This window comes from Telopea speciosissima, chromosome 10, assembly GCF_018873765.1.
Source record: "Telopea speciosissima isolate NSW1024214 ecotype Mountain lineage chromosome 10, Tspe_v1, whole genome shotgun sequence".
NCBI classification, from domain to species: domain Eukaryota; kingdom Viridiplantae; phylum Streptophyta; class Magnoliopsida; order Proteales; family Proteaceae; genus Telopea; species Telopea speciosissima.
Window position 1 is genome coordinate 44,419,664 of NC_057925.1, and position 27,692 is coordinate 44,447,355.

The 27,692-nt window shown below is 40.8% G+C and overlaps 1 protein-coding gene across 1 annotated transcript; it reads right to left on the bottom strand.

Annotated features, from left to right (window-relative positions):
* Positions 1-2,222: 2,222 nt before the first annotated feature.
* Positions 2,223-25,398, bottom strand: LOC122642601 (plant UBX domain-containing protein 8). The gene is made up of 11 exons (XM_043836118.1): positions 25,158-25,398; positions 23,095-23,156; positions 22,379-22,967; positions 22,201-22,287; positions 21,999-22,117; positions 21,579-21,834; positions 21,291-21,464; positions 21,049-21,213; positions 3,814-3,957; positions 3,657-3,713; positions 2,223-2,619 (listed from the first exon to the last, which is right to left on the bottom strand). Exons 1-11 carry the CDS (start codon positions 25,239-25,241, stop codon positions 2,512-2,514), a joined length of 1,845 nt encoding a protein of 614 aa, XP_043692053.1. The 5' UTR covers positions 25,242-25,398; the 3' UTR covers positions 2,223-2,511.
* Positions 25,399-27,692: the final 2,294 nt, after the last annotated feature.

The following is a 27,692-nucleotide window of genomic DNA, read 5'->3' on the forward strand; positions in this document are numbered from 1 at the left end:
AGCTTGGACAGAAGATACTGAAAACGTGGCTGAGATAGGGCCTTAGTGAAAATGTCGGCAAGCTAATCCTTCGTCGAAATGTACTTTACTGCAAGATCTCCTTTTGCCACCTCATCACACACAAAATGGAAATCGATTTCTACGTGCTTTGTTCGGATATGAAACATTGGATTGACCGTGAGATATGTGGCTCGCACATTGTCAACGACCATGGGTTCCAACTTACCTTCAAGCTCTAGTCCTGGGAATCTCACTGCACCCTCTCTGTTTCCCCCTCAATCACACTATCTCCATCAAACTATCAGAAAGCAATTACTTATTGTGGCGTTCTCAATTTATTCCCATCTTGCGTGGATATGAACTTTATGGTCTGGTGACTGGTGCAACTCCCTGCCCACCCGAGTTTCTTCCCGCTGCCGACGGTGACACTGCCGCCACTACTATTCTCAATCCTGCCTATGCAACTTGGCAAAAGCAAGATCAGTTGATGATGAGTCTTCTTTAACAGAATCTGTTCACGCCCAGATTGTGGGCTGCTCCACCTCTCATGAAGTTGGAGTACACTTGAACGTGCCTACAATAGCATGTCTAATGCACGCCTCATGCAATTGCGCCTTCAGCTTCAAACATTAAGAGGGGTTCAAGCACCATTCCAGAATATCTCCTCAGGGTAAAATCAATTACTGATCTCCTTGCTGCCGCTGGTAAGCCTATTGGATTCAGAATATGGACCGTTTGTAACCTCCATCACCACTAGACGTGATGCCATTTCATATTGTGGCGTTCTCAATTTATTCCCACCCAGGAAATCTGATTGCTAAATGAAAACCCACCCCTTGATGTCTCTAATATTTCTGCCAACACCGCCACTGCTACCCCTTCCTCAGGCAGTGGTGGTCGCAGTAGAAGTAGTTCTTTCCGAGGGCAGTCCTTATCTCTTATAGTGTGTGTGTGTGTGTGTGTGTGTGTGAGAGAGAGAGAGAGAGAGGAGTGTCAATTTGGGATCAGAACTGGATCCCAAAACCATCCGGTAAAACCCTACCGGATTGTCCCATTAATAAAGGGTCAAAATTGGGATATGATTTTGTTAATGGATAACAAATGGGACGAACGGTTCCCAATAGTATCAGTACCTAAATACTGGTTAGATATCAGAACCACCAATATTGTTTCAAATGATAGATTTCATGTCTATCTATTCAAGTTTTATGGTTATAATTTGATGTATTTAGATGATATATCCTCTTATAGAGGTTTCAGATGATGGACTTTTAGCTCTATTACCATTAACTTGTTTGGTGATGACATTAAAACCATATCAGTACTTGTTTATTTGCCCATCATTAATATCTAGGTCTTACATTGCACCGGCTGACAGACTTGCTCGTTTTGCTAGGATTAACTCTATTACTTCAGACTGTTTAGGGGATCTTGTAAATATTATGTTTACTTAGTAAAGGTATTCTCGTTACCCAAAAAAAAACCTGTTATTTTTGACAAACTCACATTGATCTTAGAAAGTTTGCCGAATTAAATCATGACATTCATGATGATTTTGTATTCTAGTTTTCTCTTTAAAGTAAGAGCCAACTTAGATCTCATGATACTGAAAAAATCCACAACACTAATAATGCAACCATCTCGTTAAGACTTAAGAAACATTGAAGTTCTCCCTTTTCTACACTGCCTAGAACCTAAGAACCAATGTCGTGCCGTTAAGTATTGGCCGTTAACTAAACAGGATGGTTGTGGGATTAACACCTTTAGTATCAGGACAATTCTAGACCCGTGATAAATACCAGGAACCGTTACCGATTGACACCGAGAAAACGATTACAGAAGTTGTTACTTCGATTTTAGTTTGGTTTTATTTTCTTGCCATTATTTCCCTTACAACTAGATGAGAGTCATAGGGAGAAAGAGACGGCAAATTAAGTAATTTGGTATTCAGAATTTGAAATTGACCAAGTGACCCTTTTGACTATTAATCCGTGGAGTTCCATATGATCGACAACCTGGATACCTGATTAGCCTCATCCCATTCAGAATTGGCCTGAACCCTAGAAATGGATAACTCTTTGAATGGGGAATTAGATCCAGCCCATTCCGATCTGATTTGACCGGAATCAGGTTGCTGATTCTGATCTCTCAAATAATGGCTACTCCACCAGCATCCAGACTTTACCATCCCAAATCCCGACTCCTCACTAAAAAGCAATATTAGTTTCATATGAAACGATCAAATAATAATAATAAATATTTTTTGTGCATATACAAATCCATCAACCAATCAAACACCATGAATTGTAACGATTATCCTGCTCACAAACCAGAATAGCTAGGGTGACTGGTACAAGTTCAATATTTTTCAGTTTCGGACGAAGAAGCAGTCTTTCGCAGTTCTGGCATTCCAACGGGTCATGCATGTTCTGTCATTTTAAAGAGCTAATTAAAATTTCTCTTTTTTGCCAACCCCCCACCCCCCTTTTTCACAGTACGGAATGGAATTTCCTAAATCAACTCTATAAATAAGGCTTCTTGCTTGCTCGTTAGACCTAGTTCTCCCAGAGATAACCCACTCTCACCATCACTGAAAGCACGCCGAGGATATGGCCTCACCTGTCCAGCATGAAAAGAGCAAATAGTGTCAGCCATCTTCCATTGAACTAGTGCTGCAATTATCGGGCAACTCTTGCATTCTTGTAACATTTCAATTAGAAGAAAAGCAATGCTAGGGGGATCATCATGAACTCCAGCTGTTCAATCTCGGATACTCATGATGCAAAGAACCAGCAAACCATTTCTCTTGAAAAATTTTCATTCTCATCAATACCTCTGCAGTTATCATAAATCAAGAGAATTTTGCTCTTATTTTAATGCTTTTCTGATAAAATGATAAGGAGGCTACTAGGGCATACCATTACATCATCAAGACACAAAAGATCTTCAAACAGACAGATAACAAGCAACAAAGCCTCAGCCATAGTTTTAAAATCACACTGGAGCGCTAAACCAGACGGTTTTCTGAAAATCACCCGCTAAGTTGGATGATTTTCTTTTCTTTCAGTGTTTCGGTTAAGGATTTATTCCAAATATTAATCAGTACCCTGATCTGATTGGTCAAAATGAGTGAAACAGAGCCAGGACCCTTTTCGTACCATCCCTGCTTCGTTTTTAAACTATCGACTCGCCCACCACTAACTTAGGCTCAGAGAATGGATATAAGGGGCAAAATTCAGGTGGTTAATGTCAAAGTACTGTAACAGGCTATCATTTTCATAGCAACTCCACAGGAACACAGAAGTAGCCCTATGATCCTCCTAGCATTATGGATGCCAAATCACACACACACACACATATATTAGGGTGAAATTATTGCTGCTCACGAGTGTCCTCATTTTTCCTCCATTTGTACTTCCCATCTTATGTCAGATGCTCAATGTGAAAAAAAAAAACCATCCAGGGAAATCTTAATAATTGTTAGAATATAATCAATTTTCTGTTATTAATTTGAACCTTCCCTCCTGCACCAATACCCAAAAGTACAGCATAGGCACAGAAGGATATATTTGCATGTTTATTCATTAGGTTGCAACCCACTAAGCACAGATGTAAAACTATCAGAAATCAAGTAGACATGGGCATAGAAAAGTTACCAATTTGTAGGTACCAGGTTTAACACCCCTACCCACATCGATGAAGTCAAAGAGCGACTGTGATGCAAAACAAAGCAGACGTTAGATTGAGCCAAGATCAAAGAATCAAGAATAATTTCTACATGAATGCAAAGGACGATATGTCCATCAGTTCTACCTGAAGCTTGTCTGACTTAAGAAAGCGACGGCCACGGCGGCTACCATCTGACATCCGGACAAGAAGAGTTACAGCATTCTCATCATCTGAAGCAGGTTCCTGAGGAAGAGAAGCTTCTTTTGCAGCTAGTTGTCTTTCAAATTCCTGCCATCAGTGAGGGACCTAGTCAAACATCAAGCATGAAGCCACAAACATTGAATGCGATACTCCCTGTCTACAAGAAGGTTTCTGATGTAGTATATAGGTACTAGCAGCAGTACCAGGAAGAAGATGGGCTTCTGCAGCAAGCTAGAGCCTGTGGCCAGAGATTACAAGAATTCCAGCAGCATGCGGCTCTGAATTTTCCAGATGCCTCAGTTTTCCTAGTCTCTCTAAGAAACTGATGACCATCGGGAGGTACTGTTTGGGTGTACTTTTGTTTATTTTGATTAAACTCCAGTCCTATTTAGGTGTTTTTTTTTAATTAGCAAAAGTCCTAGTCAGTGAGGACTCTCCAAAGTAGCTGATCGATGGGGACGTTGTGGAGTCAGTTTGTGATTTTTTTTCCCTTTTTCCATGAAGATTGCCATAGGCCTCTCCTATGCTGAGTATGAGACAGCTTTACCTATTTCAATAAATAAGTGTATGTATAGGGCTTCAGCCCTACCAACTGATTTTTGAACGAAGAAGTAGGCTATGCTGTTCTGTTCAGGGGTTTCCGTGGATTCAGTAAGTGTGGCTCTGGTGGATTCCAAGCCTGCAATGGTGGATCCCTGGATTAATATCTTTCCCTTGTATCTCCTATGTTTCTCCATTCAGCTACATGTCAGAATGCGCATAATATATCAAACCCTGCGGCTATAATATTTCTCTAGTTTTAGAAATTTCTGGTTTGAATTGATTAAGTTCCGGTACCTGAATTAAGTGCTATTTATACTCTAAAACTGTTGCTATCAAATTACTTGTTGAGTTCAGATTCAGTTCCTGATTTTGATCTCTAATTTCTAAATTGATATCAAGTTTCCTGATTCAATTATACTTCTTCAAATTCGGGATTTTGAATCTGATCAACGTTTTTGGTTTTCTGGTTTTTATTACTTGCCTGATTAACTGATTATTACATCAGTAGAATTCTGTTTAAAACCCTAAAGCCTGCCATCGATTTACTGTTCTTCTCAGTTTCTAGAATCCTAGTCCTAATAGGATTCTTCCATATCTTGGAATCCAACCATTGGATTTTCAACAGACTTGGCAGAACCAAACCCCCTGCAATATTGACTACTAGACAATAATTCCAGGCCTTTCTGAATTGTCTTGGTTAACTATTCTGCTTTCTCTTGAATCTGGTTTATTGTTCCTATCCCTGCGGCTCTGGAAATCTTCTAGGATTTCTAATCCTAATCCCTTAGGTGATTAGTGACCCCATTACTTTCCTTTACCATTGAAGCAAAGGCGCAAACAGTTTCACTTGTATCTAAATGTTTCCACTCAAATTTTACTTCGTCTTAATGCTTAGATGATGAAGAAAAATCACAGAAGCAGGATTATTATAGTGGAAATAAGCCACAGGTTTGGTTCTATACATGTTAGGCCTTTGGTCCGATGGGTTTTTGGACCAACTTTCCTTCACCCATGGTGAAGACAGAATCCTTTTAGCCATCGAATCTCAGCCTCTGATTCAACCAAGGGTATTTCGGACCTTCGTCAAAAGGGGAGGGAGCTAATGATGAAACTCATTGTTCCAAGATTCCAATCATAGTGGTAAATCACTGTGGATGAAGAGATTCTCTCTTCACCCCGGGTGACGAAAAACTTACGCCATGGGTTTTTATTATAATAGGCCACTTTAATGAGCCTACATATGGGTAAGAAAAATGAACATGGGATTTATTAATTAATTAAGTTGTGGGGTTTAGTCAGTCCTATCCAAACCTAGTCACTCGGGTAAAAATCAAGTCAAGGCCAGTCATGTTTCTTGAGTTGTAAATGTTTCAGGGACAATAATATTCACCATACTTAAGGGTGTAAAAAGCTTCACTATTCCTTTCGAACACTTTAGCTACCAGAAACAGTTGTCAAGTAAGGGGGAAGCACGGAATTTAGAACTTTCCTTAGATGTTTCTTCGTGAAGAAGAGGGGTTAAAGCAGGTTCTGTTCAGAATTGTAGGCATTCCGGCAGCAAAAGAAATTTAACACCTTCTAATGCAGAACCCAGGTCACAATACCATATTTGGGTTCACTTATGGGCCCACAAATATGATAAATAACTCAAATTAAGAGTGTAGTGGCAAAACAGTAAATACTGTGAATGTTTGCAAGGGTAATGGCAGAATGGTAAATAAACTGAAAGTTATAACGGAATGGCAGGGCTGCAAATAAAGAGAAACTATTAAAAGGGTAAACAAATAAGAAGAGGAGACGAATCTGGTATTTCAGCAAAATAGAGATAGGAATAGGACCAACAAAAGTAAGAACTTTTATGTAATTAAAACATATGATCTGGGTATGATGTATGGTTTGGGCAGTTAAGAAGCATCAAAACTCTGTAGCGGAGATGAGAATGTAGAGATGGTGAGTAGCAAAACTAGGGAGGATAAAGTAAGTAATGATCATATTAGAGCAGGTTTGAGAGTAGCCCCGATACATGATAAGCTACGAGAAAGTCTTTTGAGGTGGCATGGCCATGTTCAACGGAGGCCTTTGGATGCTCCAGTACGGAGGAGTGATCTGATTCAGATTGAAGGAACTAAAAAGAGCCAGGGGCAGACCTGAAATGACCTTAGGAGAAATGGTGAGGAAAGACATGCATAGCTTAGGGTTTGTAACAAGTATTACCTCGAATGGAGCTGATTGGAGAGCAAGGATCCATGTAGTCGACCCCATTTAGTTGGGATAAGGCTGAGTTGTTGTGGTTGTGGTGGTCCTTATTCGTAAATTCACAAAATTTACTTCATCTTCAACCTCCCAACTTCTCAACAATGCACAAAACCAGAATTGATTCGTTTGAGAAAATTCATTCAAGAACGCACAGATCAACCTGAAACTTCAGGAAATGAGTCGCTACCACCAGTCCTATTGGATGCACTCACTAGTAATCCCAACAGACAACAGAGGTGAGGTTTATACTTTTCTTGAACAAACCCTGGCGGTCAGTGAGGAACCAGACTTGAGTTCTGGTTAGAACTTTCAACCAAGATCAGATTTCGAACTCAAAACCTACGAGTTGGGGTCCTCTAGCATCCAGATCACCTCTTAAAATCTAGAGTCAATCCAATTAGAACCACAAGAGATTGGTCTCGGTATTTGGGCTGCAAGGTACTGCCCAAACAAAAACTGGGAAATTTATGACAGAATAACAAGAAAGGAGAGAGAAAGAATAAAGAAGAATAGAAGGAAGAACCGTACCAGAGAGTCTTGAGACTCGGGAGAGAGGATCGGGGGTGGAGAAAAAGAGATGCACAGTGTTAGAAGTCCCTGTTGTGAAGGTATAAAAGTAAATATTTAATTAGTTTGGGAAACAAGCCCACATGTACAGGTTAACTTGTAAGGGATCATTTATGTAATTTCCTTATAATTTTCTAATGACAAGTGAATATAGAGGAGAGGTACCAATTGACCTCTCCCACCAACTTTGACACCATAACTCATCTTCTTCTTCTTCTCCCTTCTCTACCTGCCTTCCATAGTTGCTGTGTGCGAACTTCGTATCAAAGCGAAGAAAGTTTTGAGAGTCGATTCTGAACTCAGCCTGGTCTGCTCTCTTACTTTGGAACCCTAGAGTGTAAGAGGGTTCCAGGGAAGAGACATAATTTGAAGACTTCAAGAGAACATCATGTGAGGACTTGAATCAGATTAAAGGAGCAGAATAAGAAGTGTTAGTGAGTGCTGAGACCAAATCTCGCAAAAACAGAACCAGAACATAATTACCGCCAGCCCTGGAAACCAGTCTCTCCTGAACTCAGTTGGAAGGGGGACCAACTTAATTGAGTTGACCTAGGGTCCTTGAATGGTAATATAAAGGGGTGAGTATAGAAACTGCCGGATCTAGTTGAAGTGATTCAAACATGAAAGCATTGTTTTAGCGCCTCTTTGAGCTTTTTTGGCATCCTTAGAGCTCTTCTGATCAATAGGCTCACATTCGGTCAAGTTGGTTAGTAGCAATCGATGATTCCACCTCATAATACAAGCTAGAAGTGATTTACAGTCGAAGTATTATTGTTATGGATGCTTTATTACTGTTTCTATGAAATTCCTGTTTTCTTGGGGAAGTCCTACTTGGGAAGAATAGTCTCTGTTGTTAGTAGAGTGTGAAGTGTGAAAGCTTTGTTTTTTAATCTCCACAATGGATAGTTGCTGAGACATGATATCTTGGTCCGTTATTGTTAGTTGAAGTTCAACATTCTGTTGTTGGGAAGAAGATTGGGTTTAGTGTAAACTCACCACCTGGTTAGGGTATCAAACCAAGTACCCATGAATATTTGTAAGCCATGTCTGGGTTAACGGACAAGTGGAGTTCTTTGCTAGAGGATCAATCAGTGTAAATCCCAGCATGTTTACTTTGGAGAGCTCCACTGCTTAAATTTCTATTGTCAAGCTGACAATACAGATCATATGGACTATACACACTTTGTGAGACTGTCCTTGAGAAGTAGAGGGAAGCTGGAATACGTCAATGGAATGACTAGAGTACTAGACTTCCAAGTCCTAGTGATTCAGCATACCAGAAATGGGTGACAGAGAACTCAACAGTTACGACTTGGCAATTCCAAGGTTGTGGTTTCCCATGTGGTCTTGGGACCTACATGGGTGTAACCCCTAATATGATTCTACGGCTTCTTAGAAAGTGTTCCCGCAGTGACAAAGAATTGCGCGGGGCTAATCTCTGGATGGTTCTTCGGTTTGTAGCCGTGGCTTCAAGAGGAAACATTGTGTCTTCTAGGCGAGGCGGAGCCAGGACTCTCACTGTGTTGGCTACCACTGAGTGCTTGGGGCCCTGTTCCTGACGGATCACGACACAGTTGAGCAGTACTCCTCCCACAGCTACATCTTCCCTCTTAGTCAGGTATTTCAGCCTTTGCCCTCCATGCCTCCACCACCACTCCTATTCTATTTACTCTGGTAGAGATAAGGTTGCAGTTATTGATGGTTCCTTTTCTTCTATTTCTGGGAAGGAAAGTGTCCGTGTCACTTCCTCCATATCCCTTCATTCTGTTCTTCATGTCCCAAATTTTGCTACTAATCTTCTTTCAGTGAGTCCTTTAACTATAACCAAGTCTTTAAACTGTTGTGGTACTTTCTTTCCTTCTCACTCTCTATTTCAGGATTTGATGATGAAGAGGGTTATTGGTGGTGGACGTATGGAGAACGGGCTCTACCTCCTTGATTCCAAAGCATCCTGATACAGCACCAAGTAGGAAGAAGAAGAAGAAGAAGAAGAAGTCCTGAAATTAGGACTTCGTTTGGAGCCATAGCTTTAGGATTCCATTCTAGTAATTTTCCATTCCATAGTATATTTTTCTGTTTTTCAATTGAACCGGTTCAAATTGGTTGCATCCAATTGGCTCAATTGGCTCAATTTAAGTAACTTAAGTTAGATTCTTTTATTTTAAGTTAGTAGGGGTAATTGAGTCTTTTTCTTTTAAGAGTATTAAGTTGTTTCAATTTTAGTCCCACCCTTCCACGATTTATATGGTAAGAGGTTATGCTGTATTAGGATTTGGCCTTACGCCTTTAATTATAAAAGAACAATCATGGGAGGCTCCCCCACAGTTTTGAAGTTTAAAAAAGCAATTGTATTTTCTGGCCATTGCTGCTGCCGACTGCTCTTTATGAGTGTTGCCTTGTGGTTCCATCAAGGAAGAAGGGCAGGTGGATCTCCTGCAACTCTTTACACCGTGATGGCTGGGAGGGTCTCTATCTGAAGTTGGTTCCATCCATAGTTGTCAAGGCGACGCCTAAGCGTCCAGGCGCCTTTCTCTCACCTTGAATTTGGTTGTCTCCTTGGTCACCTAAGCAACGCCTTGTAGCCTTGTTGGTGCCGACTTGATTTTTAGTCCTTTCCATCGCCTTGGTTCGCCTAGGCGCCTTAACAACTATGGTTCCATCCTTCATTACTCAAGCTTGCTGTCAGTGGAGTTCTGCTGGAAGTTTGAAATTTAAATTCTGTTTCCATTCCATTACTTTCCCCAATCGATCCTCTTTGTTTTTTTGTTTGATTCATGAACCCTAATCTCTCTTAACCCTATCCAGCCTGAATCCCTCATCAGAATCCCATCAAATTCAGGCCACAGCTTCCCTTCCATAACCCTTCCACTCGATTGTAAGCTCAGTCACATTCAGCCTTTCAAACCCTAATTCCCCCCACCTCTAGTAAAACCCTAAAAGCTTCCTAGACCTAACCAGCCATCAGAATCATATCCTATTACAACTGAACCTCCTTCCCATTGTCCCTAGCACTCGACCAAAAGCCTTGCCTCAAAATCCCATTAACAACTCTAGTTTCAGCCTAAGTTCTAAAAACCAAAACCCGAAACCCTAACCCTAAAATTCTGGAATTTTAAATTCTCATCTAAACCTAACCAAGCCTAGTTCATTACAGTCCCTAAAACCTGCCTAGTTTAATCCTATAAACTATATTCTCATTACCCTACCCTAACCCTAGAATTTTGACCTAAAACTATAATTCTGCCCTATTGTAACTGCAAAACCAGTAGCCCCTTAGCTCCTTGTTATTGGTCCTGGTTTAATTGGCTTCTAGTAGGGCTTTACCCTATCTAGAACTACATTAAGTGGTATCAGAGGCCATGGCTGAATCCATGGCTGCAATGATCGAGATGTTCCAGAAATTTGCTGCTGAACAAAGGGCTGCAACTGAAGCTCAAAAGGTTACCACTGATGTAATCATGACTAGATTGCAACAATTGGAGGAACAAAGAGTTCCCCCTGACAGAGACAGCAACTTACCTATAGATGAAGATAGGTACCAGCTCAATTCTGTGGTACAAAGACTGCCTAACAGAGATGGGGATACCAAAGGTGATTACAGAGATCCCAGAGATGGATACAGAGTTCACAGAGAGGAACCCAGAGATCACAGAGATGGATACAAAGTTCACAGAGATGAACCCAGAGATTACAAAGACAGACTCAGAGATGACAGAGACCATTACAGCGATCATCGGGACAGAACCAAAGGTACCTGTGAATCTTCCTGGGAATACAGAGATCGAAACAGAGGTTACAGAGACAGAGATAGAGAAGACTGGGACAGAAATAGAGGTCGACAACCCACTTTTGAGGAGTATAAGAGATCCTACTTCACTGGAGATCAAGGTCCTAATCGGCGCCACACAGATAATCAGAAGGTGAAGCTTGAACTGAAAGAATTCGATGGAGATCATGACCCTCAGGTATTTTATGACTGGCTTGCTGCCCTAGATGATTATTTTGATTGGTATGATCTGTCTGAAGAGAGGAAGATGAAGCTAGTTCGTACTAAACTTGTTGGACCAGCACGTGAGTAATGGAGGAACACTAAAAGAGAGATGGACTTTAATGGAATAGCACCCCGCACTTGGGAAGATATGAAGTACAACCTGAGTAAGAAATACTTTCCAAGGCACTTCAAGTTTCAGCTACAGGATCAATTCAATTCCCTACGCCATGGGACTATGACTGTGTCTGAGTACATGAAGAGATTCAATGCACTCTCTTCTCGCACTGGCATTAGAGAGGAGGGCATTCAGATGCTTTCACGGTTCAGGTTGGGTTTGACAAGTGAGATCAACAGGGCAATTCGAGTGATTGAAGTTACAGACATTCGAGATTGCTTTGAGAAGGCCTTGAAAGCAGAGGAGCTACTAGCTTCAAGCAAACAGTCAGGTTCTACTTCCAAGCCAGCCTACATCAACACTAGCACCTCACGACAAGGTCCCTCTATAGGTAGCACCTCACGCCCTGCTGCCCCCCATGTGTGGATAAGGTCAAAGCTCCTATGGGACGTAATGAACCCTTCACTTGTCTCTATTGTCAAGACAACGGGCATATTGCTAAGGACTGCCCACACAAGAAGAAGTCCATCAACGTGGCTGCCAAGGAAGAAACCCACGATGATGATGAAGAAAAGGGCTTCAAAGCTTATACCTGACCGTTGATGATGATGATGTGGCTGCTTACTTTGAAGACGAGGGTGCTGATGGCAAGAGGTATTCATGTGATGATTCAAGAGGCTGCTGCCCAGCCAGAATTCCAGCCTTCCCCACCCATCAGAGAGCTGCTGTCCGCCTACAAGTTCAAGCCATCTGCAGAGGATGATCTTAAGAAGCTTGACCCTGATTTGGATGACCATTCCATGATCTCCAACCTAAGACGGGGAGAGTTGATGCAGCACCAAGTAGGAAGAAGAAGTCCTGAAATTAGGACTTAGTTTGGAGCCATAGCTTTAGGATTCCATTCTAGCAATTTTCCATTCCATACTTAGTTTATTTTTCTGTTTTTCAATTGAGCCGGTTCAAATTGGTTGCATCCAATTGGCTCAATTGGTTCAATTTAAGTGACTTAAGTTAGATTCTTTTATTTTAAGTTAGTAGGGGTAATTGAGTCTTTTTCTTTTAAGAGTTTTAAGTTGTTTCAATTTTAGTCCCACCCTTCCACGATTTATGTGGTAAGAGGTTAAGTTGTATTAGGATTTGACCTTAGGCCTTTAATTATAAAAGAACAATCGTGGGAGGCTCCCCCACAGTTTTGAAGTTTAAAAAAAATTCGTATTTTCTGGCCATTGCTGCTGCCGACTGCTCTTTATGAGTGTTGCCTTGTGGTTCCATCAAGGAAGAAGGGTAGGTGGATCTCCTGCGACTCTTTACGCCATGACGGCTGGGAGGATCTCTCTGAAGGTGGTTCCATCCTTCATTACTCAAGCTTGCTGTTAGTGGAGTTCTGCTGTAAGTTTGAAATTTAAATTCTGTTTCCATTCCTTTACTTCCCCCAATCAATCCTCTTTGTTTTTTTGTTTGATTCATGAACCCTAGTCACTCTTAACCCTATCCAGCCTGAATCCCTCATCAGAATTCCATCAAATTCAGGCCACAGCTTCCCTTCCATAACCCTTCCACTCAATCGTAAGCTCAGTCCCATTCAGCCTTTCAAACCCTAATGCCCCCCTCCTCTAGTAAAACCCAAAAAACCCTAAAAGCTTCCTAGACCTAACCAGCCATCAGAATCATACCCTATTACAACCGAACCTCCTTCCCATTGTCCCTAGCACTCAACCAAAAGCCTTGCGCCAAAATCCCATTAAAAACCCTAGTTTCAGCCTAAGTTGTAAAAACCAAAACCCGAAACCCTAACCCTAAAATTCTGGAATTTTAAATTCTCATCTAAACCTAACCAAACCTAGTTCATTACACTCCCTAAAACCTGCCTAGTTTAATCCTATACACTATATTCTCATTACCCTACCCTAACCCTAGAATTCTGAACTAAAATAGCAATTCTGCCCTATTGTAACTGCAGAACCAGCAGCCCCTTAGCTCTTTGTTATTACTTATTAGTCTTGGTTTAATTGGCTTCTAGTAGGGCTTTACCCTATCTAGAACTACATTACATCCCCTTTGAAAGAGGCACAATCATTTGTTTGTGGGTATTGTGACAGTAGTTCGGTTGATATTGTGATGCTTTGGCATCAGCGTTTGGGTCATCCCTCTTTTTTTGTTATGAAAAAACACTTGATTCCAAACCATCCCTTTGAAAGAGGCACAATCATTTGTTTGTAGGTATCATGATTCGTGACAGTTGTTCTGTTGATATTGTGATGCTTTGGCATCAGTGTTTGGGTCATCCCTCTTTTTTGTTATGAAAAACCACTTGCCCCACTTGTTTTCTTCTGTGTCTAGTTCTCATGTATTTCAATGTGAACCATGCTTATTTGCCAAACATTGTTGGTCTCATTATCCATATATTGGTCATCGGTCTACTACTCCTTTTCATTTGTTCACACTGACCTTCTCCCACCATTTCCCTGTTTGGCTATCGCTATTTTATCTCTTTTGTTGATGATTGCTCTCGTGTCACTTGGGTATTTCTGTTGAAATAAAAAAGTGTTGAGAACTGTAGGATTGGAATATTTTCTCTTTATGTTAGGGTTTGTTTAGGGTTTTATTCATTTATCCCTCTTTACTATTTTGCCCTTGGGCTTGTAATCATTATAAATAAAGTGGACCTCTGTCATTAATGACAAGTCAATTCATTCTCCTAACTCTGATCTTGAACTTGGTATCAGAGCGCAAAACCCTAGGAAGATTTTTTTTGGTTTTTACATTGTAAATTCTCCACCGCCGCCGCCACCTCTCTTAGAGGCTCCGCCTCCTCGTCTAACATGGTAGACGGCTCTCGCACCATGCACACTTGAACTTCTGTCCACCGCGCCACCTCCCTGCGCTATCGCTGCTGCCGCTACCTGTTGCCGTCGGCCCTTCTCTCTCCCGACGTCATCCCTGCAACCGCCTCTTCTGTCCTCCGCGACCTCATCGTCGCCACGCCATCTCCGCCTAGCCCTCCTCTTGCCGGTGTGCCCTTGTCGCCGCACCACATCCGCTGGCCCTCCTCTTGCCGATGTGCCCTTGCCGCGACACCGTCGTCACACCACATCCGTCGGCCCTCCTTGCCAATGCTGCCATCGCCGTGATCCGTTGATCACACGGCCACTCAGCCGATCTCTCCGCGCTCGGGGTGTTGCCGCCTTCTCCTTGCGCTACTTTTGTGTCCTCTTCTCGAAGGATCCCATGGATGATGAGAATACCAGTACTATTTCTTCTCGAGTTTCTACAGGGCAAATTATTGGTCGATCAAGCACCAATGGTCATCCCTCACTCCAGCATGGAGCTATTAAACTCAATGGCCAAAACTATCTCACTTGGTCCCAAGCATGGCTTCTCACACTTCGAGGACACAACTATTTTGGCCTTCTCACATGGGATACTCCCAAACAAGCTGATCCTATAACTGCAACTACTTGGCTGTCCAATGATGCACGGGTCATGTCGTTGCTGTTGAACTCAATGGAACCCTCTATTAGTCCCAACTTTGTGTTACTTAATTCAGTCAAGGAATTATGGGACATTGTTCGCCAGCTCTACTTCTCGGCAAGCAATTATGCCCAGATTTATGAGATACGACGTCAGGTTCGTAATACTACTCAGAAGGAGCTCACTCTTACGGCAAACTATTCTGCCTTGACTACTCTCTGGCAACAACTGGAATTCTACCATCTGGTTCCTATGGTGTGCCCTGATGATGCTGGCACCTTTCAGAAGGAACGAGAAATGGAGCGCATCTACGATTTCCTCACTAGTCTCAATCCTGAGTATGACCAGGTTAGGGTGCAAATTTTGGAATGTGACACCTTTCCCCACTTTCCTTCAGGCTTATAATTTGGTTCAATCTAAGGAGCATTGCCGGACTATTATGATGCCTGTCGTTCCTCCCATTCGGTCTGCTCTGCTGACTACACCGGCCCCATCCACTCTGGCTTCTACGAACATCTCCAAATCTTCCACTCCTGCACGAGCACCTGTTATGTGTGATTATTATGGTCACCTCCGTCATACTCGGAAAACATGTTGGAAGCTGCATGGGCGCCCTAAAATTGGGCGTAACCCTAAACCTGGCGGTGACCGTTCCCAGGCACACCTCACTAAGCCTTCTAATGCTGCACCTCCTACTGTGGCACCCTTCTCTCCGGATCAGATGGCTGCTATCCAAAAATTGGTGACACAATTAACCTCTACTTCTACCTCTTCCTCTGCATCCAATCTTGCTCAGCCAGGTAATTTCCTTGTTTCCTCCTTGAGTCCTTTGTGGTTGATTGACTTTGGTGCTACAGATCATATGACTAGTAACTTTGAGGTATTCCATACCTGCACCCCTAGCTCTGGGCGGGATAAGGTATGTGTTGCCGAAGGGTCTATGTCTTCTATATCAGGTAAACATGTTGAGATAGATAGACACTTCATTATAGAGAAGCTTGAAGGAGTGATCTGCATCTCTTTTGTTAGTATAGAAAATCAGTTAGCTGATGTTTTTACCGAGGGCATAAATTGTAAGATATTCCATCCATTGGTTTCCAAGTTGGGCATGTTTGATAATTTTGCACCAACTTGAGGAGGAGTGTTGAGAACCTTAGGATTGGAATATTCTCTCTTGATGTTAGGGTTTGTTTAGGGCTTTATTTATTTAACCCTCTTTACTATTTTGCCCTTGGGCTTGTAATCATTATAAAAAAAGTGGACCTCTATCATTAATAACAAGTCAATTCATTCTCCAAACTCTGATCTTGAACTAAAAGTGATGTCCATGATGCTTTTAAGAATTTTTACCATATGATGAGTACCCAATTTGACACTAAAGTCAAGATTGTCCGATCTGATAGGGGGGTGAGTACATGAATGGGGGGCTCCAAACCTCTTTTACTGATAATGGCATTGTCCATCAGCTTGCATATGTTGATACCTCCCAATAGAATGGGGTGGCAAAGCGAAGAAATCACCATCTATTAGAAATTGCAAGAAGCTTGTTGTTTGGTATGCATGTCCCTAAAATTTTTTGGTCTAATGCTCTTCTTGCTGCCACCTTCTTGATTAATCGTATGCCATACTCTATTCTTGGCTTTAAATCTCCTTGGGAAATCTAGTCTCCCGATGCTTCTATTTTTTCTGCGCCCCCCCCCCCCAAAGTGTTTGGGTGTGTGTGCTATGTGCATATTAACAAATCAGCCCACACTAGCTTGATCCGAAGGCTCTCAAATGTGTCTCTCTTGGCTACTCTCCTGCCATAAAAGATTACAAATATTATCATCCCTCTTCCCGAAAGAGGTTTATATCTCGTGGGCCTTTGATCCCATGGGTTTCCAAAGTAATAGGTAGCTTTTATGGACCTAAAGTATGGGTAATAGGGTTGCATACGGGATTAACTGATTTAATTCCTTATTTAGTTTTATTTTCATGTCATTAGTGGTCCTGTGATCACTTAAGTGATTGTGTGACTTGGTTAAGTGGTCAAGTAAAAACTTGAGTGGTCATGTGACTATTTAATTGTTTTGTAAGTTGGGCTGGATTAGGACTCTATAAGTCCAGCCATGTTTTGAGTCTATTTCCTTCAGTATTTCAGTTTTCTAGTCAGTTTAGATTATCTAATAGGTTAAGGATTGGGTTAGGCCTTTCCTTTTTAGTGTAGGTGTCTATTTTTTAGTATTTTATATAAGGTTATAACTTATAAGGGGGGGCAAATATTGTATATGAATTTTGATATTATTTAAAAGCTTTTGCTGCTCTTCTTTTCCATTGGAGATTTGTCTTGTGTTTGATCAAGGCTGGTGGCATTGGTGTTTGATCCAATCGACACCTTGCGGTGTAAAGCCCGGGTGGTTCTTTGAAGCTCTCATTCAAGTTCTAGTTCAAGTTTTGATTTTTATTTAAGATCTACAATCAAACAAGCTGCTGCCAAGGAATTCTGCAACTATAGTAAGTTTGAATCATCCCCAACCCCTACCATTCTTCTTCTAATCCTCTCACAGCCCAAACCCTAAATTTGCCACTTTTGCTTTCAATTTTCCCAATACCTAAATTCTTCCCAGACCTAACCAGCCATCAAAACCCTCCCATATTTGGATCGAATTCTCCCCTCATCCATTGGGAAACTCGATCCAAGTCTGGTCCACTTTTGACCACTCTAAACCCTAGATTCCATCTTCTTCCTCTTTCACAAAACCCAAACCCTAACCTTGCTGCCGATCCATTCCAGCTCACTTCCATCCATCAAAACTTAACGTAACCTTCACTGGAAGACTCCCCTACATCAACTTGACCTAACCCCACCATCAAACTCTAACCCTAATTTTGACCAAAACCACCTATTTGACCTAGCCAAACTACCCTATTCATAGCAGATCCTGATTATTTGGCTCCTAGTTTAACTATTCAAACCCAGGACTACATTAGACATTGAAGAACTAGTTGATCATCACCTGTTGTATATTCGTCCATTTCTCAAGGATATGGATGCTGATGTGCCCCCATCAAAACCAGGGGGAGCAGGTATAGAAGGGGAACCTAGTCTTCTGGGAGGTAACAAGCAGGAGGAGGCAGGCAAAAGAAGATAAAAGAATACCTACCAACAGCCCTCCTCAATTCCACTTCCTCTGCGGCTTTGCCTACTGTTTTTTATTAAGTAACACCTCTCCTTCTGATTTTGTTCTTCCCATTGCTGTTCAGAAAGGAACCAGAACTTGTACTAACCTCATAGGAAAGTTTGTTTCCTATGATGCCATCTCTCCTACAGGTCTTGCTTATTAGGTTGCCCTTTCCTCAGTTTATATTCCCAAAAATGTCAATGAGGCCATGGCTAGTCCCAAGTGGAAGGAAGTTAAGCGTGAGGAGATGAGGGCTCTTGAGAAGAATTGTACTTGGGATCTTGTTGATCTCCTTAAAGGAAGAGTGCTAGACTGCTAGTAGGTTGCAGATGGATTTACTCAATCAAGTACCAATCAAACAGCACCATTGAAAGATGTAAGACTAGGTTGGTAGCTGTTAGAAGAGAAGTGTTGTGGGGCCCATTACAGGTCTCGGGATTAGCGCCAGACTGGTGCACGACTTACGAGATTCTCTTTCCCTCTTTCTTCTTTTCTCCTTTTTTTTCCTTTTCCTTTTCTGCGATTCCGGTTGACCTAACCAGAGATCTGCAATTTTAAGAACAGGGGTTTCACCCCTCCTTTTCGTTCGTTCTTTGGTTGCGGGTTCAATAATATTGATGATGGATTAAATCTGCTTCTTCTACAACACACAAGCAGATTTCGGATGTTATTTATGGTGCTGGTTGTGAAGGATTGATGACCGCAGGTTGCTGGGTTGGTATTTTTTCGTTTCGGATGGTGTTTATGCTGCTACTTGTGAAGGATTGATGACCGCAGGTTGCTGGGTTGGTATTTTTCTGTGATTCTGGTTTTGGGTTTCTGGAATCCTTTCTTGGATGACCTGAACCTTCATTAGGAAGAGGAAGGGTTTGCTTGGAATCTGAGTGTGGAAGGGGAGAGAGAGAGAGAGAGAGAGAGAGAGAAGGCTGATTTTCAGCCATCGCCATATGAGGGAGGTGAAGAGAGGAGACAGAGTATCAAAGAGAGAGAGGGAGAGAGATTCCAGCTCTTCGAAACAAAGATGGAACCATGTTGATTTGTCTTATGATTCACCACCATCAAATCTGCCACAGAAAAAGGGGGCCTCTCTCTCTCACCCAAACAGAGACAGAGAAGGATTCCAAAGAGGGAAAGCGCTTGGGAACGAAATGAGGGATATGATTCAGGTGTTAGGGATTTTGGACAAGGAGTGGTAAAATAAAAATGACAAGACTCGGCTATTCTCGTGTGACTATAGGATTCGGGTCTTACAGATTTTGCACAAGGAGCAGTAAAAAGAAAACTGAGAAGACTCGGCTATTCTCGTGTGAGTACGGAGAGAACTCCAAGTCAACTGCAAATTGAGATGACTTGGACAGAGTACCAACATTTTTATGCCTGAGCGAGTCCACATAACTCTTGAGCAGGTTTTCAGTGTTTTTTACTCAACCTGGGTGGGTCGCCCGGGTGCATACTGGGTTTTCCAATAATGATTCTTTTATTTCTAGTTGTTTCAAGTGTTCTTCTTGGGCTAGATTAGGTCTTCATGAGTCCAGACTTGTTCAAATTGTTTTCTGTATTATTTTATAGTATCCTAGTCAGTTAAGGCCACCTCCAAGCTAAGCAGCTTCAGCCTTCAGTTTTGTGGTGATTCAGTACGGTCGCTACTGTAATGATTCAGTAGGCTCTCCCGGCAGTGATTCCAAGGTAGTGTTTCAGCTGGTGATTCCAGAACACATATCTTCTCTTTTTATTCTTCCAATAATTCAAACAGGTCAAAACTTCTCTCCCCTATACTGAGGATACTTTCCTATTCTGTTCCTAGTTTATTATTGATTTGTTAGTTGTGGTGTTGTTCTATAACTTCAGTTTTCAACTCTGTACATCATTCCTAAATTGTATTCAGAATCAATCTTCAAAATTCAAACTTATCTATCCATTTCTAGAATCATGCTTGTACTTCACTTCCTCAAAATCTCTGATACTAGAAGTGGATCTTCAAATCTGATTTTAGAATACCTCTGTGGATGAGCTGGTGAACATTTTTGTTATTCTTGTTCAAGATCCAATCAGTGTTTACCATCAAATTGAACAATCCTTACAAGTTTGTTTTCTAAAATTCTTGTTTTCTGAATTGAATTTTGGAGATCTGATCTCAAGACTATGTTAAGATTTCATTCTGCTGTCAATCCATTACAACCAATCAACATTGACTACCGTTTTGAATTCAGAATTTCCTGAAATCATACTCTGTCCTGTACATGGTTTCCTTGTTCCACTAGGAAACTTCATTAACTTGAAATCCAGCCGTTGGATTGGTCTCAAATTTAGATATCTTATTCCCATACATAAATTGAACACTAGACCAGCTTAGTAGCCAGATCAGACCTCCTGGATTTCTTTTTTCCTAATCCTTAAGTGATTTAAAACCCCATCATTAGAGTAGAAAACACAACTAAGAGTTGACGAGCATAGAGTAGTCCTAAAAAAATAACAAATTTGCCGAAGACACAAGGGTCAACATATTACTTTAAATTTTAGTTATGTCTCAGTGAGCAATTACTTCAAAACCAGACAGATAATATGCTTGAACTATTCGATGTCGCTGATGACCTGAACTGTTCAACTTGGAAACTCTTGTTTTTCAAAAACTGCTAGAATTAAAAATACAACTGAACCCACATGACGACGCAATCAGGAATTTGTAACACTGACCTCATAATGAAAATGAATTTTGCTCATTCAGCAGAGATATGCATACAAGAACTTAACATATTACGGGGAACTAAAGATGGAAAAATCATTAACCTGCATGAAAAAAAAAAATCCACCCAAGTCGGAATTTCATCCTCTCAAGTGCGTGCACCACCACTTAAGAATCCAACCGTAAAAACATGGGCAGTGGCGTCTTTTCATCCTTTCAAGTGCTGGGTGGACAGTTGGATTCTTAAGTGTGGTGCACTGACTGGAGAGGATAAATTTCCAAGTCTTTCGCAGCAATTCTACTGAGGTTAATAAAAACATGCCAAAGATTTTTTTTTTTTTTCTAATCACTCCATATATCACTGCTGATGCGTGAGCTTAATTGGCATTACCTCTTCTTCTAGCAATTTCATGCGAGCTTCTTCCTCCTTACGTCTCTCTTCTTCAAGGGCAGCTTCTCTAGCAGCTTCTTCTTCTAAGCGACGAGCTTCAGCTTCCTCCCTGGCCTTCAATTCTTTTTCTCGATCAGCTTGTAGTGAAGCAAGATACTCATCATCCTACAACCTTAGACTATCATCAATGGCTTGATAAATAATAATATCATAGATCATGGCCACAAAAAGAAAGGACAAACCTGCTGTTCTCGCAGTAACCGTTGAGCTGCTAGAGTGGGAGAAGGAGGGCGTGGTGTTCGAAGAGGATAGGAACCCACATCAAAGCGATATGCAGTCCCTTCAGGAATTCGACCAAAAAGTGCAGCTTCAAGCATAACTGCTTCATCATGTTCCTCTGAAGATATGCCTCCCCACTTCATCAAAGCAAGAATGTAAACAATCAGAAAATCTAAAACATATCTCACTAGCCTGGTCAAATGACTATGTTGCACAGCACAAATGAAATATGTATGTCACAGCAGACCTACTTCATCAGAAGGGAAATTTTCCCTATTGCGCTCCTGATCAGTACCAACATCATGAGGTCGAGGACTTGACGGGGGACTGTCGCTCATTTCTCCATCATCTTTTGCAGATTCCATAGATCCAAAAGAAATACGTCTAGACCTGTGCCTCACCAATGGCTGCTCGTCTACATCCTCAGCTTCATCCTGCACAGATGAGCTTCCTGCCTCCAACTTAAATTGACTTGAAGTTTCCTTGCCCAACGAACCAAATCCTTGCCTCCACCAGGAAAAAGAAAAATCACAAATCAGGAACATGGATGAAACACCATCCACTCCCACAGACAAGCCTAGATGTATGCACAAGCATGCAATACTCACACAAAGTGAAAGGCTAGAAAGTTCATTTATAGAGAAAATGAAACAGCGAAATGAAGTATCCACCTCTCATTTGTTGATGGTAGTTTTCCCAACCCTCCTACATCAGATGGGCTAAAAGCATGCTGTTGAGCTGCTCCAACTGACTCACCCTGCTCACGGCGTGCTTTCTCTTGCTCTGCCGTCTGAATTCAATTGGAATTACAAAATGACACAGAAAAGCAGAAAACAAAATTCTCAAAATGAAACCATATTGCAAAATAGATACCCTTAATGACAATGAAACTGCCTGTGCAAGATCAGTATCATCTAATGGAGATTGTGTTTGTTGTTGTATTCCAGGACTTGATGAGTCCTGCATTAAGATGAAAATCTGTCAATATATGCAATTCGACGTACATCAAATTGTACAAGTCATGCTCAGTTGTTATAATTACTTTACATACATTAGCAATACCAAGTTGCCGATTTGGATACCCCTCTTCAACCTCTCGCTTTGAAGCTTCAATGGCAGCTCGGACCATCTCTTCTTCTATATCATTACTCCAGTCGCTGTCTAAATCAGGAGCACTTGCGACACGTGCCTGATGAAGACTGTTACCTGAAAAGCTAGTTTCTCTTTCATTATGGCCTTCAGTATGTGCAAGGGGATCAATCGGAGTAATTTCATCCACTTCATCATCAATTATGACACGTCCATGAGTTTCAGGACCATGTGCATATGCAGTTCCAGTGACATCTTCGATAGTAGGAGCAGGTCCAGAATGACCAGGCTGGTCATTTACATCCTTGACCTCTATGGGGATCTCCCGAACCTCTCTTGGATGTGAAACAAATGGTGCACGGCTGGAAAACTCGGAAGCACCCCTGCTTTCAAAAAAACTTCTACCAAAATTGGGGTCAAGAAGTGAGAATGGGTTCAAATTTCTACCAGAAGATAGAAATGGTAAAGGAGGCTCTCGGGTTTCAAGTCCAATTGGATCATCTATTTCCATGAAATCATTTTGAGATGCCGCAACAGGTGCCCGTTGTGTTCTGGACATCATAAACATGAAATGTAACACAATTATTCAGAAGAGATAACATCCCCATGATGACAGTGACCTTTATGATAATAAAAAGAAAATGAGGGAAGAAATATTATAGACCAACAGTCACATACGTGTTTCTATCTCCTGCACTAAAATGTGCATTGACAGCTTCATTGAGATCACCATCATGATCCTAATTACCAATCAGGAGAGAGCACAAGCATAGAATATTAGAGCAACTATATGGGTCTCATGAAGAGAAAATGAAAAGGAAGATAACAAATAGTACAAAACAGTCAACATAAAGAAGTGGTAAAATAGATCGAAACAGGAAAGTAACAAGATATTCTAGTAGACACTTGAAACCAGCAACATTAGTAACATGCAAACAATATGCTCAGTAAAGATCAAAACCTGTAAAGGAATGTCTTCAGGAAGGATAGTTTGTTCCATACTAAATAAATGAGTAAACAACAACTGATCATTGTGGAGTCTGTTGAGACTTTCCAAAACTTCACGCACAAATAAAAAAAGGTGAATGGTGCATGTGAAGGAATATTAAACCAAAGATCTGGAGTAAAAAACCAGAACATAGCACCATAGCTCAAGGTTTGTAGTATCAAATACATTATTTATTAGCATGGACAACAAGAATTCTCAAACCAAAAGAACATAAACTAATGTCATTTTTAGTGATTTTCTTATCTTTAAGAATAAAATTAATAAAACAAATAATCCATTAGACTCTTATCCTATTAGGTAGCTGATGCTTCAAGAGTGTTCCCTACTTGAAAGTTAAAACTGAATTATGGAACAAGTGGTAATGGCATCAATGAATTCTACGAGGAAGATACATATTTCACTCCAAATGTCATACCACATGACTGATTCTTGCTTGCAAATTGAGAATGAATATGCTTCTTAGAAGCTCCTTTTAACCAACGGTAACATCGCAAAAGAGCATGGATGGCTTGATGGTTCCTCCAGGGTAGTATGGTGCACATACTGAAAATTTGATCTAATTTGATTGTTCCTAAAGGTCTAGATTGATGTTCCCATGGCAAACTACTTCTTAAGCACATTATCAACCCACCTACCGGGCCACCTAGCAACCCGCGCTTTTTTTTTTTTTTTGGATGTCCTTGTTTCATTGCATAGATGAGCAATCCCCAGAAATATCGATTGCTGAATATGATAAAATCTGTTAAATGAAGGAATTGTTTGGTTGAAGCTTTCTGCATTACTGGTCCATAAGCAAGGAAAAAGTAGAGAAAATTAGTGGTATAAATGCCTAGATAGACACCTTAATTCAAAAGAGCAAAAGGCTCCCAAGGATTTGCACCATAACGGTACTTACTGCTCGGTATGTAAGTAAAATGTAAAGAAAGATTTCAGGAGGACTATTAAAAAGAGACTTACCTATTCGCATAGTTTTCTAACCATTGTGTCATCGCTCATAAAGGAATATCAGTGGATGACTGCTTCAGAATCAATGTGACATAAATCACCCATTTTAGAAAATCTAAAGGACTGGTAAAATCACTTGTTAACTGACCTTCATTCTCATGCGGAAGAAGCTCGAAAACCAACTACAGCTATTAAGTTCCTACACTTGACTACAGCTATAAAAGACATAACAATTAATTTAGAAACAACTTCATACTGTCAACCACCAAGGTCCTTTTAGCAGTTAGCAAACCGTCTCCAAAGTAGCCTGCTTTGGGGGCAGAGTATCCTTATATGAAATATTTACAAGCGAAAGACAATTTATAATATGGTCGAAGACAAATAACCAAATCAATTAAACATCTTCTCGCCCAATGCGGCTGCCCAATTCCGGGAGGAAACATTATTTGTAGCGTTAAGAAATTTCAGCGGATCCATTAGAAGTCACACAAACCCTAAAGCTTCCTCCATCGGTCGGAGTAATCCATAACGTGTTATGCAAGGTAAACCAACAATTGATGAAGATAACGAAAATCATAACTGCTCCAAAACCAAACTATTCCAACCCCCTCCCGAAGAAAAAAAAGGAAAAATAGAAAATTAAAGAAAAACCTAACAAAAATTCGATTTTAATCAGATAATCGGAAGCCAACGGAAGAATGAAAAAATTCATTAACCAAAGCCGAAACCCTAGATAGTTCAACAATGAAATAGTTGCATAACTCGAAATTCGATCAGAAAGACCAACCTCCAGTCTCTGTAACGCCACATCCTCGGATGCACCGGTAATGCTCATAAACGTATCGATTGCGTCTCGATTAGCTCTCGCCATTGAAGCCAGAATTTGCAGAAACTTAGCTTATTTCACACGAAAATAGAGAATGAGATACAGAGACTGAGAGAGAACGGTATCGACTTCTGAATTCTGAGTCTGATAAACCGGAAACGTGTTCGCGTTAATTGTTGCTCAAGAGTCCAGATATCGGAATTGAAATTAAAATTGAAATTGAAATGGAATGAAATGTCCGAGTTGTATTACAATTACAACTTACAAGTATCGATTGCTCCGGAACTCAATAGTTAACACTGGCGAGGAGGCACGTGCTACGTTGCAAAGCGCAGCGCGTGCCTTTTCTTGTGGGAAGGTATGAAGGGTGTCAATCCGTTCAGTTTCCAGTTGGTTCGATAACATTTTGATAAGCTGAAATCAAAATCGATAGGAATCAATCATAATTAGAATTGTTTTGCATTTGGTCCAATTTTATTGGTTTTTATTTGATTTTTTGAATCTGGTTCACAACTAATTTACATACGGTTTATAATATTGATTTTGGAAAACAATAACGAAGATAACCTCAGTTTTTCAAACCCTATATATTCTTGTGTTCCTCATTCTCTCACGGTCTCCCCCACTCATCTTATTTCACATGCCTACTCATAAAACAAAAAACACCATCTCATCTTCATCGACCCTTTTTTTACTTTAATGTTCCTTATTTTCTCAAGTTTTTTCTCGACTCTTACGTGTTAAACAAACTATTCCTTCCATTAACATGCAAGGTTTTGTTAATCCATCTTAACATGACCCATCATTTTCATTTTGTATTTGAATATATATTTTATGTAATTAGTCCCAAAACATGCTTATGTTATGTTTCAAGTGTGATGCAACAATTGTTGCTCATTGAATTATTTATTATTTTATATATTAAAACAATTGATGTGTGTACTAGTTTTCAAATTAGAGGTACTAGTTTCTATTCAATTTTTTCGGTTCCTGTTTGGTTTAGAACTGTTGGTTTTGCGGTGCAAATCAAAATCGAATGGAACGAGATCCTATGAAATCAAAACCGGATCATGTTTCTGAGGTATTGTTTGGTTCGGTCATAAACGGTCGGTTCCGGTTCCGATTCCGATTCCATTTTGACACCCTTAGTATGCTTTCACTTTTGTGGCTTGGAAACCTCAAACCCAAACCCCATGGGATTCAGTCGCAACCATGGATGAAGGAATCAGTATCGGATCACTAGAATCGTCCTATCCATGTATGAATATCGACGATTAGCGATACCAAATCTGGGGTGATCATGTATCAATAAATCAGGACGAACCAAGGGTAAAAAAGTATAAACAATTTTTATTGAAAACCAGGAGCAAATCAATCTGACACCAACGATTTGAATCGATGTCAGTCGAGACTAATCCCATGTTCGATACTGATTCCTAAAACCGTGGTCCCAACTCCCAATAGGTCCAACGCTAGCAGGTAGCAGTGTTAACCGATCAGTTTCGATTGGAGTTAAATTGTTCCCCATCAATTTAAGGCCCCACATCTTTCTGAGTATTCAAGTTTCGTAGGCTAGGATATGGACACATATCTATTCGATTGGTCGGTTACCAGTCGTAATTGGGTTGAAGATAATCAGACTATAATCATACTTTAAATGAGCGAGCTAATTCACTAATTGGGCTATAAACAATCATTAACGGAGCATAAGCAGGTTATAATCGAGTTACATGGGCTTAATCAGACCATAAACACCGGTTACAATATTCGATCGATCCAACTCAACCGACTATTGGGCCACTACCTTGCACCGAGGATGAATGATTATTAATGAGTCAGTATTTGAGCCCGACATGTTTAGCAATTGGTCGAGCCGTTCTCAGGCTTCAATCGGTCCGTTCAAATTGGGCCTACCAATGCGGGCTAACTTTTGATACCACTACTAGTAGGCATGTTCACTTGTGCATCAATTTGGTTGTCCCAAATAGGGGTGTAAAAAACATAATCGAACTGGTTAGACTGATCAAAATCGATCAAACAAAACCAATTTGAACTGAACACTTACCGATTTGGCTTCAGTTCAAGCTATGTCACTCTATGCATCTCCATTCAGTCTAGACCAATGGGCGCTAGGTATGCCCATTTGTTATGACTGAACTAACCCGAAACATGGAACCAGACCGGTGAAACCGATTTTTTTTTTTTGAAAAAAAAAACCTTGGTATAAGTATCCTTATTTCCTATGTTATTGTCAAACCCTCAATGTTAGTAAATCCCTAATCTTCTCCAGTTCTCCTTCTCAACTTCTCTTCTTCTTGAATGTTCTAGCATCTCAGCGACTCAATCTCTCACCTCTTAGTCTCTTGCTCTTTGCCATCTCAAACACTTTCACCTCTTCCTCCTCTCTTATCTAATTTTTCTGTTCGAAAATATCTTTCAAGCCAATTACCTTTTAAGTCCTTGATTAAAGGTGTCAAAACCAAACCGATGTAAGAT